This window comes from Elephantulus edwardii, unplaced genomic scaffold (assembly GCF_000299155.1).
Source record: "Elephantulus edwardii isolate Elephantulus edwardi_28Jun2011 unplaced genomic scaffold, EleEdw1.0 scaffold00061, whole genome shotgun sequence".
Classification (NCBI taxonomy): domain Eukaryota; kingdom Metazoa; phylum Chordata; class Mammalia; order Macroscelidea; family Macroscelididae; genus Elephantulus; species Elephantulus edwardii.
In genome coordinates this window covers 982,750-999,510 of record NW_006399811.1, presented here as the reverse complement: position 1 = coordinate 999,510, position 16,761 = coordinate 982,750, and the positions used below count along the sequence as shown (strand labels likewise).

Genomic DNA, 16,761 nt, shown 5'->3' with positions numbered 1-16,761 from the left:
CTATGAAAAACTATACTCAAACAAATATGAAAATCTAGAGGAAATGGACAAATACTTAGAAAAACACAACCTACCTAAACTGACACAAACTGAAAGTAAATCTTTTTTTTTTAAGGTTGTAAATCTTTCTGGGAGAAGATTGTCCATCAAGTAGCTGGTAGATTTGAACTGTTGACCTTTTTGTTAGCTGTGAAACTAAAAAAGATCACAGCTTTGGAGACTCTGTGAGGTGGTTCTTACTGTCATAATAGGTCACTGAGTGCTGGAACAGACTAAACATAGCGAGGTTTTGTTACTGATGTTGGGAGGAGGGGCTATGTCATAGAGATGCTTCCTGTATTACATGATGATGTGAGAGGTGACATGTGCATGCGGTCACTGAGTCAGGTCTGATTTACAGTGGCCTTGCATCTGGTTTCTGAGCTGTAAATCACAACAGGAGGAGACTGCCCCTTTTCCTCAAGGAACTGCTGGTGGATTCCAGTCATGAGAGACAAGCAACCTTTAGTTTAGCAGGAGAACTCACTAAAAGCTATGCCACTAGAATTTCCCACACACATTGTTGTTGCTGTTGTGTACCATCATGTCAGAACTGACTCACAGCTGACCATTCAGTAGGTTTTCAGAGGCAGTAAACCACATGGGAGTAGAGGGCTTATCTTTCTCTTCCTGATCAAACTGTGTGCCTTTGGTTTGGCAGCCCAGCTCCTTATCACTAGCCCTCCAGAGCTCCCTGGATGCCCATTGTAAATATTAACAAATGTAAATTTTCATTCTTTTCCCCCTCCTTGAAAAGAGTATGCCTCACACATAGTGTTTTGTACATAGGTCCTTATAAGAATAAAATGACAAATACATGGAAAATATTTATCAAAGTATATTAATACTATATACTCTAATGCTAAAACAATTGATACAGAGGGCAAAATGTGTGTTACTATTCTCAACAAAAATAACATTTCATGTGTCTTACTGGGAACTAAGGTTTTTGAAAATTAAGTAGTAACAAGCCACACTCTTAATTAAGGCACAAAAATTCAGGATGAATGACTGGACTGAAATATACTATGTACTATGCAGCCATTTGGAAGCAGGAGTGGCTTCCACACCCTAAACAACATGCCTCTGGAAGCTCTATGGACTTTGATAAATGACAATAGTTATAGAAAAGCTTCAGGCCTTTTATTCATAGGGTCACTATGAGTCATGCTCAACTTGATGGCAATCAAAAACAACAACAAAAACATGTGACCATTACTCTGCCTATGAAATATTAAGTTTATCATAAAAGTACTTATATCATGCAGTCTTTGGTATTCTCCTTCACCTAATGAGATCTTTTCCTGCTCTAATTCTCAAAGTTCTCTGTTTAAGTTTATCATAAAAGTACTTATATCATGCAGTCTTTGGTATTCTCCTTCACCTAATGATATCTTTTCCTGCTCTAATTCTCAAAGTTCTCTGTGACACTTATGATAGCTATAGATGTTCTGCCACAACTGCCAGGTGGAGCCCTGTTGTAGTCCTTAAAATGTCAACATGAGGTTAGGGTTTGAAATCTGCCAGACACTGTAAGGGCTTTTCTTCCCATGAACATTTTTTAGCCTCAAATTCTTTTGGAGGGTCACTTTGAATCATAATCGACTTGGCGGCAGTGAGTTCACAGACAACCTCAGTGAGGTGGACCAACAAAATAATGCAAGAATGGTTATTAAATAGCAACCAGCAACTAATCTCTGACCACTATTTTAACTTCTACCTGTAAAACGTTGTATCTTTTACATGGTTTTAACCTTGTAATTACTATACTGCTTACATTGTGTATCAGTTTTAAAAAGAAACATTAGATTTAAGAAACTTACACTTCACAGACTCTGAACATCCCCCCACCCCCAGTCAGCTATCATTTGGTTCTCATTTAATGGCAATGAACAAGATATAATTTCAGTTCATTATTCACAATGCCAAAAAAAGAAAAACAGTTCAAATGTTCACCAACAAACAGAGAAATTGTGGTATATTTACATACTGAAATGCTATGTAGCACTAAGGAACAAAATCTTTGTGAAAATACTCTATAACTTGGGAGATACTAGAGAGTATTATACCAAGTAAAAGGTCTCAGTCACACAAGGGCAAATGTTGTGAAAGGCCACTACTATGAAAAGAGGATAAGTGAGCAAGATATGTACAAATGTTCAAAAGGGAAAGGAGAGAAGGGGCGCAGAAAAAGGGGAAGGAGAAAAAAGTCAATGGGATAGCGGAGATTAGGTGGGTGCAGGGGATGAAATAATTGGAAGGATTCAATGGGGACTTGAAAGGATGAGGTGCCAATAGGCACAGAGCAATGATAACCAATGATATAAAATAAAATGCATATGAATAATTGTATAAAACATTAAGCACATGTACAAAATGTGATGTATATGAATGATTATAACAAACCAATAGAGAATTGTTTGTAAAAACCATATAATACAATTTATCATCAATATGGAATTGGTATAAAAGAAAATAAAAATAATGGAACAATATATATTTTAAAAGAAAATAGATGGTGGAGCATGATAGACCTCTTATATTAAATATCCATTTTCACTATGTTTAGGGACTTCATTCTTAAGATCAATACTGTTTTGCTGCAAAAAGAAAGAGAAATTAAAAGCTGTCATATACTGTATGAAAATTTTGTGCATGTGTCTAAGGAGAACAAAACTAAATACCCACCTCATCTGTATAAACCAAGAATCAAATAAACATGAGGTGATCACTGTTTATAAGGCACGTCTGTAACAATCTGTGATCTGTCCTAATGGACATATGGATCACTGCTTCTCTTCAGAATGAAGGAAACGGGCGAAAAAAATGACAATCTGTGCACACCAGAGATATCAAGATATTTTTAGGTAAAATAATTTAAATTTAAAAGTAATCCTCACACCTGGAATAAATAAAAATTTTACAATCACTTGTTATGCATCAGAGAGTTGGACAATGCCTAGCGAGGATAGAAGGAGAATTGACGCCTTTGCGCTGTGGTGCTGGAGAAGAATATTGAATGTATCCTGGACTGCCAAGAAAACAAACAGATTCTGGAGAGGGTTAAACCAGGCTACTCCTTGGAGGCAAGGATTCTGGGGCTTCGTCTAACATACTTTGGACATGTTGTAAAGGAGGGACAGGTCCTTGGAGAGGGACATCATGCTTGGGAGGGTGGAGGGACGGCGCAAGAGGGGAAGACCCTCTATGAGATGCATTGATTCAGTGACTGGGGTAATCGGGATGGGTGTCAGAGGCAGTGCGAACGGCACAGGATTGAACAGGGTTTAGGGCTGTTGTACATAGGGTCGCTATGAGTCACAAACGACTCCACGGCACATAACAACAACAACAACAATTCCACACAATTGTGCTTCACTTATTTTTGGGATTATCAGTATTTTACCATGAGCACAATAAACACTTGACTGATTTTCTGAATTTTCTTCAAAAAAGATGGATGCTAGAGACTCTTGAAAATCATAAGCTCATGAGTCTTCATTCTCTGTTTATAAATCCCAATGTAAAATAATTAAAATGTCTGGATGTTCACTTTGTGTTTAACGCAAATATGTGCTAAAATGTATTTTAAATTAGCTATCTATTCATAAACCAAAAAGCACAGTCACTGTCAGTCTATTAGTTTTCTTGTATGTAAGCAATTTAAACAAGTGGGGTCAGAGGCAGGAATAAAAATACCAAAAGAAAAAAACAAACCCAGACAATAATTACTGGCTTTAGAAATAACAGCTACAGCTACCACTGTTTGACTTATTCAATCTTTCTTTCATGAATTCATTACCTCCAACTGAGTCTCACAAAACTCTGCAAGGTAGGGAACTCCTCAGTAACTATTAAGTAAAGCCTCATTCATTTCGTTTCATGACCACATTCTTTTTATGCCAGGTACAAAGTATGTAAGACTTTCTGTAATAAAATGTAAGATTATCTAATATACATACAAATCATATAAAGATAAAAATATGATTTCTCTTCTGTAAATTAAGACACTGAAGATTAGGCCATTTACCGAAGATCATAATAATTTGAAACTTTAATTCATAGTTGTACTTTTTACTATCCTTTGAAGGAGTTCAGCTTTGTAAGGGCAAAGAAACATAAGATAGTAGCTACAATGGGGTGGGATTAGGGGTTGTTGTTGTTGTTGTTATGTGCCTTTGAGTCGACTATGACTCATAGCGATCCTATATATAACCCACTCTGAATCCTGTTCTATCCTGAGCCAACCTCACTGTCTCTGACACACCTACCCTTATTACCCTATACTGTGTCAATCTATCTCCTCCGAGTCTTTCTCTCCTGTGCTGTACTTCAATCCTACCATGCATGATATTCCTCTCCAAAGACTGGTCCCTCCTGGCTACATGCCCAGAGTAAGTGAGAGGGAGTCTCAAAATCCTTGTCTTCAAGGATGGTTTCACTCTCTCCAGGACATGCCTATTTGTTCTCTTGGCAGTCGATAGTACTCTTCTCCAGCATCAAAACACAACGCCACAAATTCCTCTGTCATCCTTGGTCACTGTCAAGCTTTCTGATGCATAGCAAGTAATTGTGAAGACCATGGTCTGAATCATGCACATCATCGCTCCTCAACACTCTGAAGAGGTCCTTGAGAGAAATTTTCCTAATGCGATTAGTCTTTTGATTTCCTGATTCCTGGTACCAAAAGTGTTGAATGTGGTCCCAAGCAAGCTGAAATTATTAACAACATCAATAACTGCTCCATCTATCATGATGCTGCCAACTGGCCCAGTGGTGAGAATCTTTGTTTTCTTGATATTGAGCTTCAATCCACATTGAAGGCTGTAGTCCCTGACCTTCTGCAGCAAGTGCTTCAGGTCTTCCTCGGTTTCGGGAAGCACGGTTTTGCCATCTAAGTCTTCCTCCAATCTGTTCTGCACACACATTGAAAAGGTATGGAGCCAGGACACATCACTGATGCACTTCTTTTCTGATTTTGAACCATGTGATTTTTCCTTGCTCTGTTCTGAGGACTGCCTCCTAGTCCAATAATAGGTTTTGCATGAGCGCAATTCATGTAGTCTTGGATTCCAAGTCTTCTCAATGTCAGCCACAATTTGTTGTGATCCACACAGTCAATGCCTTTACAAGATCAATAAAACACAGATAAAGAGTGTTCTAGTACTCTCTGCTTTCAGCGAAGGTCCATCTGACATTGGCAATGATGACCCTAATGCCATGACCACTTCTAAACCTGGCTTGTATTTCTATTAGTTCTCTGTCAATGTACTGTTGAAATCAGTTCTGGATAATATTCACCAGATTTTGCTTGCATGTAATATTAGTGATACTGCCCTATAATTAATTCATTCCTTCTTTCCTGCCTGCCTCCCTTCCTTCTTTCTTTTTTTTTTTTTTTTAATGAGAATAACTATGGCTCTCTTTCAGTTGGTTGGCCAGGTGGTTGTCCTCCAGATTTCTTGGCACAGTCTAGTGAGCACTTCCAGGGCTGCATCTTTTAGTTGAAAAAGTCAATTGGTATTCCATCAATTCCTGGGGCCTTGTTTTGTGTCTGGAGAAGCCTTTTAAGATAAAAATGTCTTAAGTGAATTTATAGGTAACAGGAGATACTGGGAAATAGCCCAAAAGCACTGATGCAAGAATTAACTCAAAAAGTGAAAGAATGCTTCTTTTTTTTGGATGTAGGAATGAGTTGGAAATACTGAAGGAAGGTTTTATTTTAAAATAACACCAAAACTGTCATAGTGAAGGCATTACTATAAGACTAAGTGATGCAACTGCTTACCCCTCTTTCATCTACATTCTGGTATCAGAACTCAGAGGACAAAGAGACTAATGAAATTCTTTACCAATGGACTCTAGTGTGGAGAGATGATAAGGATGGCACAGGATAGGGCAGGTGTCAGGTAGGCTGTTCATAGGGTTGTTATGAATCATACTCAACTCAACAATATCTAACAATAACAACAACATTGATGTTCAGCTGGAACTCTTTGTCAAACTTCTAGTGGGTTTTTAGAGGTTGCCAATTACAGGGGAGGAAACTGCCCATTCACAGAGCAGTTGTTGGCAGACTTGAATCACTTACCATTGGGTTGGCAATGCATCTCCTTACCCACTAGGTTGCAAGAGCTCTTTGCTCATAAAATTAAGATAAGAAAATTTAAGCATAGTCAAGATACAAAGCACATAGATTCCTGATAACAATTCCTATTCCTGATAATAGGAATTTTAGAATCCAGTCACATTAAAAACCAGTTCTGCTTGTACTTCTCAGCTGTATGAGCCTTCTTAAATTTAAACTACTTTGAGTCAGCATTTTGTCATATGCAACAGAAAAGTTCTAGATAGTCTACTGCCACAAATATCTTTATGTAGTTACCCAGTAGGTAGCTAATTTCCTAAAGAAATAGAATTTTCTGGACTTTGTAAAATTTTCATTTTCAGGAAAACTAAGTATTAGTCTATTTCTCATTTCTAAGTTCAATGTTTAATCTCATTCTAAACCTATCATTTTGGAGGATCTAGTTGAGAATTTACAATTTTTAAATCTTATTTTATTTTTAAACATAAAATACCAAAAATACAAATGTGAATTACTGATTACAAAGTATATATTAATAATAATTTCATTGGTCTTTTGAATTTGTTCACCTATGTAGCATATTAAAAAATAAAATGCAATAACATAAGTATTTTAAAAGCCAAACTGCATAATTTTGTACTAAATGGAAAGATATCAAATACAATCATAGACCTTTCTCTTTTTAAATTAAACCTTATGTTCATGATTCATTCATGTTAATCTCTGTAATGTAAAACATTCACTTCATTGCTGAATAATACTCCACCATATGAAAATATATTGCCCTGATTAATTTTACTTCCTAGTCAAAATTCAAATGTTAAACATCCTAATAATTAACATTTCAGGTTATAATCACTAATCTTAGGAGATTCTTATATATATATCTTGTTGCATATATGCCTAAATGTGATTAATGTGCTGACTATACTATCTTTATTAAACAAAGTCAAACTGGATTCCAAATGAGTTGTGCTTAATCATTGTTTTATAAAAAATTAAATCATTTTCAAAATTATTAATTATTCAAATAGAATCCATTCTACAATAAAAATATTCTGGACTAAACATAATCAAGTCTTCAATTAAAAAATAAGTACTGCTATTCTTGAGAGAGAAAGATGGGCAATCTCCTCCCATTTGATTAATTCCCTCCCACTAGAGGGTCAATTATGGTTCAGTTCCAACTCTATGGTACATAACAACAACATCTCTTAGTAAGATATATTTATATGTACACAGTACTATACACTTGAAATTGAGTACGGTTTACTAAAGACTTTAAAAAAACTCCATCTGACCCAGTTTTTCCACTGCTAGGAATATACTCCAAGGAAACTAGAACTGAGACACAAATGGATATTTGTACTCCAATGTTCACAGCAGCATTATTCACCATTACAAGAACATGGAAACATGTGAAAAACAATGTATACGAACTTTGTACATAAACCAGTATTTAAAAAAAACCCAAAAAAAGAACATGGACACAGCTTAAATGTCCAAACAAAACAGAATGGATTGAGAAACTGTGGTATATTCACAGAATGGACTACTATGCAACACTCAGGGGCAACGATTTTAAAAAATACTACTTATCTTGAGAGAGACTGGAGAGCATTATGCTGAGTGAACTAATCTGTCTCATAAAAACAAATACTACATAAGACCATTATTGTAAAAATAAAAGGTTAGCTAGTAAACTATGTATGGGAACTCAAGTGGGAAGATGTGAGAGAGGAGAGGTGAGGATACGTAAGGATGAAATCACAGGGTTACACAATTTCGTAGGTGGAACGAGGGGGTAAAGGAAATGGGAAAGCTCTGGCAGGGACCTAAAATGATAGGGTAATGGTGGCCATAGTTCAACTGTGATTAATTTTCCAAAATACTATACATGGAAATGATTGTATGAAATACAATGTGAATGGATAATAGTGTGAAACACATATATACTAACTGTAAGCAAATCAATACAAAATAAAAATTTTTAAAAATATGTTCAATAAAGCTAAAGCAAATATAATAAAACATTCCTGGTTAAAATATGTTAAAATGCACTCTGCTAAAATGAAGACATTTATATAATTTTTAGAAGAAGCAAAAAAATAGAAAGGATTTTTTTCTCAATAAAATTTTAATTTCATACTAATTTACTTATTTTGGGGGGAGGGATTACATAGCAATGAAAGAGTTTTTCTTTTACTTATCAAGGAAAAAAGTCAATTGGGGGAGGGGGTGAGCAGGGAGAAAAGTGCAACAATGAATGACTGGAAATCCTAAGTCTCTGTAAACTTTCATTAAAATTAATAAAAAAAGAAAAAAATGTATATGTTGTTTTTCACACTAGCTCTTCCCCATTTCCTTTTCCCTCCCCTCCTTCTACCCATCAAATTGTACGACACTATGATTACCTTCCCCCAACCTCTGGCCACCCATCCTCACTCCTCTGCTCTCCTTCCCCCCTCCACCCCGATCCTCATATATATTCTACAATAATGGTCTTATACAGTATTTGTCCTTATGGAACTGACTTAGTTCACTTGGCATAATGCTTGCTTTGCAGTCCCGTCCAAGTTAGGTAGTGATTTTCAAAATCATAGCTTCTGTGTGTTGTGTAATATTCCATCATGTGAATGTACCATAATTTCTCAATTCATTCGATTGTGATTGGACATCTGGGCTATTTCCATGCTCCTGTGATGGTTGATAATGCTGCTATGAATACTGCTGTGTAATCTCCGTTTGTGTCTCAGTTCTCATTTTCTCTGGGTATAATCCAAGCACTGGAATAGCTAGGTCATAAGGAACTTTTTATTACACTCAAAATAAAAAAAAATCAACATTTGTATGATGATATTATTGTTAATGATTCTACTAGTGCGTATTGAACAAATTCAAAGTTGAGCACTATATTATGATGGTTGAAAACAACCCAAGCTGTAAGAGTCTTCTCTAACTATAAATGATGCTGCTTTTAATTTCATTAATAGATAAAACAGCATATAGCACATTGTTTTGCTCTCAATGGAAGCTCAAGTCCACTCAAGATCACTATGGAAGAAAGCTTCGCAGATTTATTTCTATAGGATCAGTCACTGAAAATCCTGAGGTGTGTAGTTCTACTCTGAAATGTGGGTTAACTGTGCATCACAATGAACTTACAAGACATATTTTATTTTTTGTTTGCTTTCAGTGATAAATGCTTAATTGTTTCACTGAATAAATTACTCCATGTTAAAAAATTGTTATCAAAGCACCAGAAGAGTCAACTCATTTCTTGAGAAATATGCATGAGAAATCTTAAAAGTTCAAAGCTTTGTTTTCAGCATACTTTTATCTTTGGTCTTTTTTTCCACTCTTAGGCAGTGAATGTGAAATATAAATGACCATGAGTTGAAGAAAGGACAGCATCCCAAAAAGAAGCAGGCTGTGACAATGATTAATAAGAAGCTGCCAAAGGAGGTCTAGCAGCAAAAGAAGCAATAGCTTATGTAACTGATAAAAAATTAGTCAGTAACATCTAATAACGCATCTCCCTGGAACCTGAGATAGTGTGTTTGATGAATTGTTTAAGCTTGCCTATATATTTTTTTTTTACCTATTTAAGCCCTAGAAGTAAAAACATGATAATAGAGAAAAGGAAACAAAATAAAACAAAAAACTACACCTAATGCCTGTTATTTAAATTAGCTGAGGGATAGACTGGCCAATAACTGAAATGTGCTGACTGATGTAGAATTTTATATGTATGTGTGTGTGTGTGTGTGTGTGTGTGTGTGTGTGTGTGTGTGTGTATCTCAATTAAAAGTTAGAATATAATGTTTTTTTCATTCAAACTATGTGGAATATAATTGAATCTTTCCTTAAAGATTCTAAAAATGCCTCTACATTTTAAGACTTGGCAACAATTGCACAATTCTTTTAACATAGAATATGTGAGTAACTATTCTGACTTTTCTGTTAAGCTAGTCTGCCCTGTGGCCATTACTACAGGAGAATAGACAATGTGGGTAAAAATTATGAGCATTTGTCATTTCTGGTTATTAGAAACACTCTTTCTCCTTATTTGAAGGGGGAGTGCTTTGAATAAATAGGATTTTAGAATTAATCTAAAAAGCTCTCTGGTACAGTAGTTTTGCAATCAGTTGATAAATGATTAAAAGTTCAAACCCATCAGGCATCAGGATGTGGCAGTCTACTTCTATAAAGACTGACTGCCTTGGAAACTCAATGAGATACAAAGTTTTCTAATGCAAAATTTTCAGAGGGATATACTTCTCATTGAACTTTAATCAATACTTTAAACTTTATCCTGAAAACATGAAGGATAATAGTTTCCTACACATCCTGCAGTTGTTTCTCCACTGTTGAAGGTCCCTTAGTTAAAGATCCCTTTAGTTTCTATATAAGGATAGTGTAAACCGGGCTACAAGAAAAATGCTACACTGTAAACCGGGCTACAAGTGAAAAATGCTACACTGTGGCATAGTCAAGACTGCATCATAGAAAGTAGTTTTATTAATGGTTTGGATATTAGCTTCTCATCAGAGTAACTATAAAGGCTCCCTTTAGATGAAAGTTGACTTCAACCCACATCACTGTGTACAGTCCTCAGCAACCTCCACAGCTCCTTCCAAAAGGAACTCTTTATTCCAGTTATGATGTAGCCTTAGAAATGGAAACAAGGGCCCTAAGAATTTGTAGTGACAACATGCTTGATCACCACAGGGAGTTCCAAGAACAGGAGACATGTAGATATCAAAGAAAGAAAGATAACAGATGGAGAACGAAGATATTAAATAGATTAAAATGCAACAAAGGAAAAATTAATTTCAAAGTGATACAAATCAATGAATTACATTATAACTATTGTATATCATTATTAGCATTAGAATCAAGTTATTAGAATAAGCACTATTAACTGGCTAATAATTGCTTTTTCTTTTCAGGATGTGAAGGTCAGAGGGGATTGTTTTAGTTTTAAATTTTCTGGATTTCTCTGTTGCAACTGTTATTATCCACTGCTTCCTCTCTTTTGAAAGTTTGAATTTCTTCAACTTTTTTTTTTATTGTTTGGTGGTCCTAGCCTTTATCTTTATTGTTTGCAGGTAGTCTGATTCACTCTCATGAGAGTAACTTTGATTTCTCTCTCAGTATCAGCCTTCAGCATCTAATTAGTCACTGGACAGCTTCCCTTAGAAGTTCCAGAAATATCTCAAATGTAATGACTTCAAAAGTAAAGATAACCAAATTATTCCATTTAAAAAAATGGACTTTCTATCCCAGTTTTTAAAAATCAACAATCTATCCAAGTAACTTAAAGTAGAAAACTAAGTATGTGACCTTTAAATTTTTTTCTCAGGCCTGAAAAATGTCTCATTAGTTTTCATTTAGATTCCTATTTTCTAACAGTCTCTCTGTTCCTACTCTTGTTCTCTTCAATTTCACTCTCTGTACAGGTACAATAACAATACAGCTGAAAGGCACGTCTGACTATTTTATGCTCCTTAATTGTTGTTTCCTCATTAGTTTTATGATAAAGTCTAAACATGGTTACAAAGTCATCATAATTTTGTTCCTCTCTTTATTTATAACTTTTACTTTATACAATTTCCTACATGCAATTCTCATTTAATAAAACAAAAACAACCACAAAAAAAACCAAAATCTGAGCCAGAGATTAGTGGACAGGTGAAGGGACAGGCAAGGTACAGTGAGGAGGATCTGATAAGATACTGTAGTAATAAAAGGTACTGATTAATGATAATTAATGTTATAATACAAAATATGAATGAGAAACAGTTTTGGGGGGAAAACACCTTAAAGAAAACAAAAAACCCCTGAAGTCCAAAACCAAGCCCATCCCTGTTAAGCTAATTCAAAGGAATTAGTTCTTCCTGACTCTCAGCAACCAGACAGAACAGAGTGGACCCACACCAAGGATGCAGTCTGTACAAAAGTTGCCTCACTTTTTTCTTGCGAAGCTGCTAATGGGATTGAATCACTGACTTAAGAGTTAGTAGTTGAATATTTAGCCATAGCACCACCAGGGCTTCCTGTAATTCCTACAGTGACTTGTAATTTCATCTAAATCTCTTTATAAGATGTGATCTTTCATGTTTCCATATATCTAGACACACCCTGTTTAGAATTCTCTAGCCTCTGCCTTCCTCTGCTTGCTTCCCAATCTCAATTATTTATGTCGTGGCAAGGCTGATACTTCCTCCTGAAAGTCTTTCCTAAAAATTCTCGATAGAGTTGGGACAGGTAATTTTCTCTATTCTCTTGCCTATGTATTTTTTCCTCTCAGTATTTTCAAATTTCGTGTATGTATGGTTTTGTCACCAGGAAAATTAAGAAAAGCTCATGAAAGAGAACACAAACAAGCATGTGCTGTCACTTCTGTGCCTTATCCTGGACTGTGAGGGCTTGAATAACATACACACTCCATTTTCCATCTCTAATCTCATTGCATAACTAGTGCTCAGCAATTGATGCTCATTAAATGTTTCATTAAATAGTTATTGGGAGGGATGAAAGTAAAAAAACAAAGTCACAGAGCAGACCTCCCTTCCATAGTCCAGCGGTTTACAATCATCTTAGTCCTGATCATATTTGGGCAGTTATTATAGACTATTTAATTCTAAAAGATTCTAGTTAAAAATAATTCAAAATAAGCAATTTATTCCCTTCAAGCAAAATTTATTCTGTTGAGAAACTGTCCCATTTCTGACATCAGATTTCTTCCTTCACCACACAAGGTACATTTTTAAAAAGATTTGTCATAGATAATCTCCATCAGTTAAACAGGAACTAGGAAGAACAAAACCAAAGAGAAAATAAAATAAACTTGGCAGCACTGTGTCATTTGTTATGTGGAAAATTACTTACATGCAGTAGCAATACAGCAGCAAGAAAAGACTGTCCTTGACAATAACCAATGTCTTCATCGTACACAGAGTAAGCCTAGAGAAAAGACAGAAGGAAACAAATACTGTAAACATTCACAGATTTTTACATAAATGTTAGCTCACAGCAGGTGCTGCTTGTTCTTGCCTGTAATTTCACCCGTCCTCAATTTCAGTATGTGTAATGTCCCCAAGAAAAGGATACCTATTTCCTAATGCAGTTCTAGACGCCCTTTTAGAATCTGGAAATGAAGACATGCTCACAATGCATATTTTTAAAAAATGGTTTTAAAAGATCCATTACAGTTGGAGAAAGAAAGAAATTGCATGAGGCCCCAGGAAGTGGTGTGGGGAAACAAGAAGGGTCTAGGGTTGGTGTGGGAGTGCGGCAGCACTACAAAGGGAAAACTCTGAAGCTGCTCCAAGCCACAGAATAATCAGTCTCGACAGAGATCTCTAGAATCTCTTCCAAATTGAAGCCTGGAAGGTAGAAACAATTCCTCCCATGTATGTTACTGAAGCAAATCAGATTTACTGTCCTGAGCTTCCAGCAGGGTGGCTGAGATTATCTACACACACATTTGTACCACAGGTGCTATGGCCATTGGACATCTTTTTTATTATACTAACCAAGTGGTGGGGAGGTCTGGTGGCACAGTTTATAAGGAATTGCATTGTTAACTCAAAGGTGGCATATTTCTAAGGGAGAAAGATTGACAATTTCCTTCAATGGGATGAACAGCCTCAGAAAACCTGATGAATTGTCTTCTGTGAGTTGGTTCTGATTCCTTGGCAATGAGTGAGAGCCAGCTAGTATATGGTCAAACAGACCCATTCACGGCCAAGAATGCATTTTTTGGGAAACAATCATAGAACTTAATAATCACTTCGTTGCTTTAGAGGAAAGGAAGTAAGATCACATGCTGAATATGCACTAAGGAAGCCCTGGTGGCTTGATGGTAAGGAATTGAGCTGTCAATCCAAAGGCACGCTAGTCAAGTCTACCAGCTGCTCCAAGGGACAAATATGGGCTTTTTCCACATGTGCAATTTGGTGCCTCTGAAAACTCACTGGAGGGTCAGCTATGTTTTGGTTCCAACTTGATGGTATGTAGTAACAACAGTAAGTACTTCAGGGAGCTCTGGTGTCTTTGCATTAAGGAGTTTATTGCCAACCCAATGGCACATAGTTTAAATCCCCCAGCTACTCCGTGGGAGAAAGACAGGCATCTCTTCTGTCCAATTTACAGCTTCTAAAAGCTTGCCGGAAGGCCAGCTCTTTGTTGATTTTGACTGGACAGTACACAACAACAATCATAGTAAGTACTTCAAACTACTGGTATTATATTGATTTTTTGAAAGAAATCTTATATTAGGTTTTTGTAGCAGCAAACAGTTAAAATAGAAATAGTTTCCAGTCACAGAGCAAAAAGTTGGGGTCAGTAAGCTTTTCCTGCCATGAGCCAGATAAATATTTTAAGATTTTTAACACACATATGATATTTGTTGCATATGTTCCTTTATTGTTGTCAGTTTTGTCCCTCTCCCAAATAAATTCTTAAAGTTTCCACTCTTTGTTCACAAGCAGTAAAAATCCCCCCCCCCAAAACCAAACCTCACCATATGGACCATATAGCTTGCCAACCCCTGATTCAGAGTAAAACCCCATTAAGGTATTCCAACCTTGATTTTCTAAAGCAAACATCCCAAATGTGCTGTTTAAACACTAGACATGTATCCAATCTCATGTATCACATTTACATGTTGTACTTCTATTTTAGTGAGGAAATGTTTAACATACTTACTCCAATGCATATGGTTTTGTGCATATAAAACTTGTCTCTGTTCAAGACAGTGGGAATCACAGGGAAGGAGTGAGCTGTACCCTCCACATGTCAGGGCAGTCAGAGCACAGGATCTGGAATGCTTTTTTCTTTCTCAGTTAAAAAAAATCTTTTTTGAAATATAGTTTACAACCAAGGCAATACTCATTGTAATGACACCATTCTTTGAGTTTTCGCAATAGTGGACATTGCAGGAACTCCAACCATGACAGAATACTTTGCCATTCAAGAGAATTCTCTTCTGCCTCTTGCAATCACAGCCATCTTTACCCAAAGCAACCACTAAACTCATTTTTATTAGAATACCTTACTTTTTAAATTTTATTAATTATGATCGATGCCTGATTTCTCTCACTCAGCTTTTCTTTCATAAGATTCTTTCAAGATCTTGTCTTCATTAGTAGTTTATTCTCTTTAACTGTTGTGTAAAAAGAAGGGCTGTCATAAGCCACAATTGATGCAATGGAAAGTGATAAGATGACATCTTTGCAATAAGAGATGAAAGGGGCTGAGGTAAAGTAGGGCTATCCCAGGTCCCTGAGATGAAAGGATAGGTAATTCATAAAATACTCCAATGACTAATACAAGTATTATATCTTCCCTCAAACACGTTGTTAGGTTCTGCAGAACTGGATATGACTCACAGTAGCACTTCAGACAACAGATTGGCACCATGCCTAATCCTGTGACATTCTCACAATCTCCACTGTACTTAAATCCATTTATTGTAGTCAACATATCGAACTTCCTCTCCACTGCGGATTTTTCATTTTTCCAAGCGTGCTATCTTTTTCTAGGGACTATTTCCTCCTGAAAACATGCCCAAAGTAGGCAAAAACGCATTAGACTTACTCTTTAAGTGTTGATTTTTTTTTAAGTTCTAAAAGGAAATACATATGTATCTTCTCCGATTCCTATGCCATGAATAGGAAAAATGTGGAAACAAATGATACATTTTCCAGCTCTTTTGTCTCATGAAATCTTTACTAAATTAGAACAGCCAAAAACTTAACCACTGCACCCCTGGGCAATACTAACTCTTGCGATAAAGAGACTTAATCACTTCAGCAGTTGCTGCTGTGTGCTGGAGAGTAGAAACCAACCCATAGGTGACCCTCTAGTGGGTTTTTCAGGTGGCAGTAAATTATGTGGGAGATTGTCCATCCTTTTCCTGTGGAGCAGTTGGTGGATTAAAACTGTGCTTTTGGGATTGCAGTGCTGCTTTTTAGCACTAGGCAACTAGTTGTTCTTGTTATGTTCTGTCAAGCTGTCTGGGACTCATAGCAACCCTATAGACAATAGCTCTGAATTTTATCCTAGCCTGAGCCTATCTCGCTGGATCCAACACACCTTTTTGAGAAAAGATTTTGTGTATGGTATGCTTTTGGTCAACCTCTTTTGAAATAAAGTTATTAAGGAAGCAAGTGAGAAACTGACACAGGAAGAAAGATTACAAACCATGCGAAGATTCCCAGAAACAGAAGCTCGGAAAAGACAAGGTCCTTCCTCCACAGCTGACACAGAAGACTCTTCCCTAGAGTCAGTTTCTTGAAATTGGATGTCAGTCTCCTAATTGTGAAAAATCATTACATCTACCCATTCACAACACTGCCAGTAGAACAGCACTGGATATCTAAGACACTCAGGACTATTTTACAAACTGTTTGTAGAAACGTAAAGTTTCTTTATTATGTGTAAGGTAAAAAAAATTGTGTTGTTGTTATGTGCCATCGAGTCACTTGCGACTCATAGCGACACTGTGTAAAACAGCCCTAAACTCTGCTCTGTCCTGTGCCAATTGCACTGCCTCTGACACTCCCATCCTGATTATCCCAGTCACTGAATCAATCCACCTCATAGAGGGCCTTCCTCTCCTATGC

At 36.4% G+C, this 16,761-nt stretch overlaps 1 protein-coding gene across 2 annotated transcripts in view; it reads right to left on the bottom strand.

Moving 5' to 3' along the window:
* RABGAP1L (RAB GTPase activating protein 1-like) overlaps positions 1–16,761 on the bottom strand; it is a 966,320-nt gene that overhangs the window by 400,061 nt on the left and 549,498 nt on the right. For both annotated transcript variants that reach the window (XM_006887704.1, XM_006887703.1), the window contains exon 14: positions 13,022–13,096. In XM_006887704.1, coding sequence (XP_006887766.1) covers positions 13,022–13,096 — 75 coding nt within the window. The remainder of the gene's footprint in view (positions 1–13,021; positions 13,097–16,761) is intronic.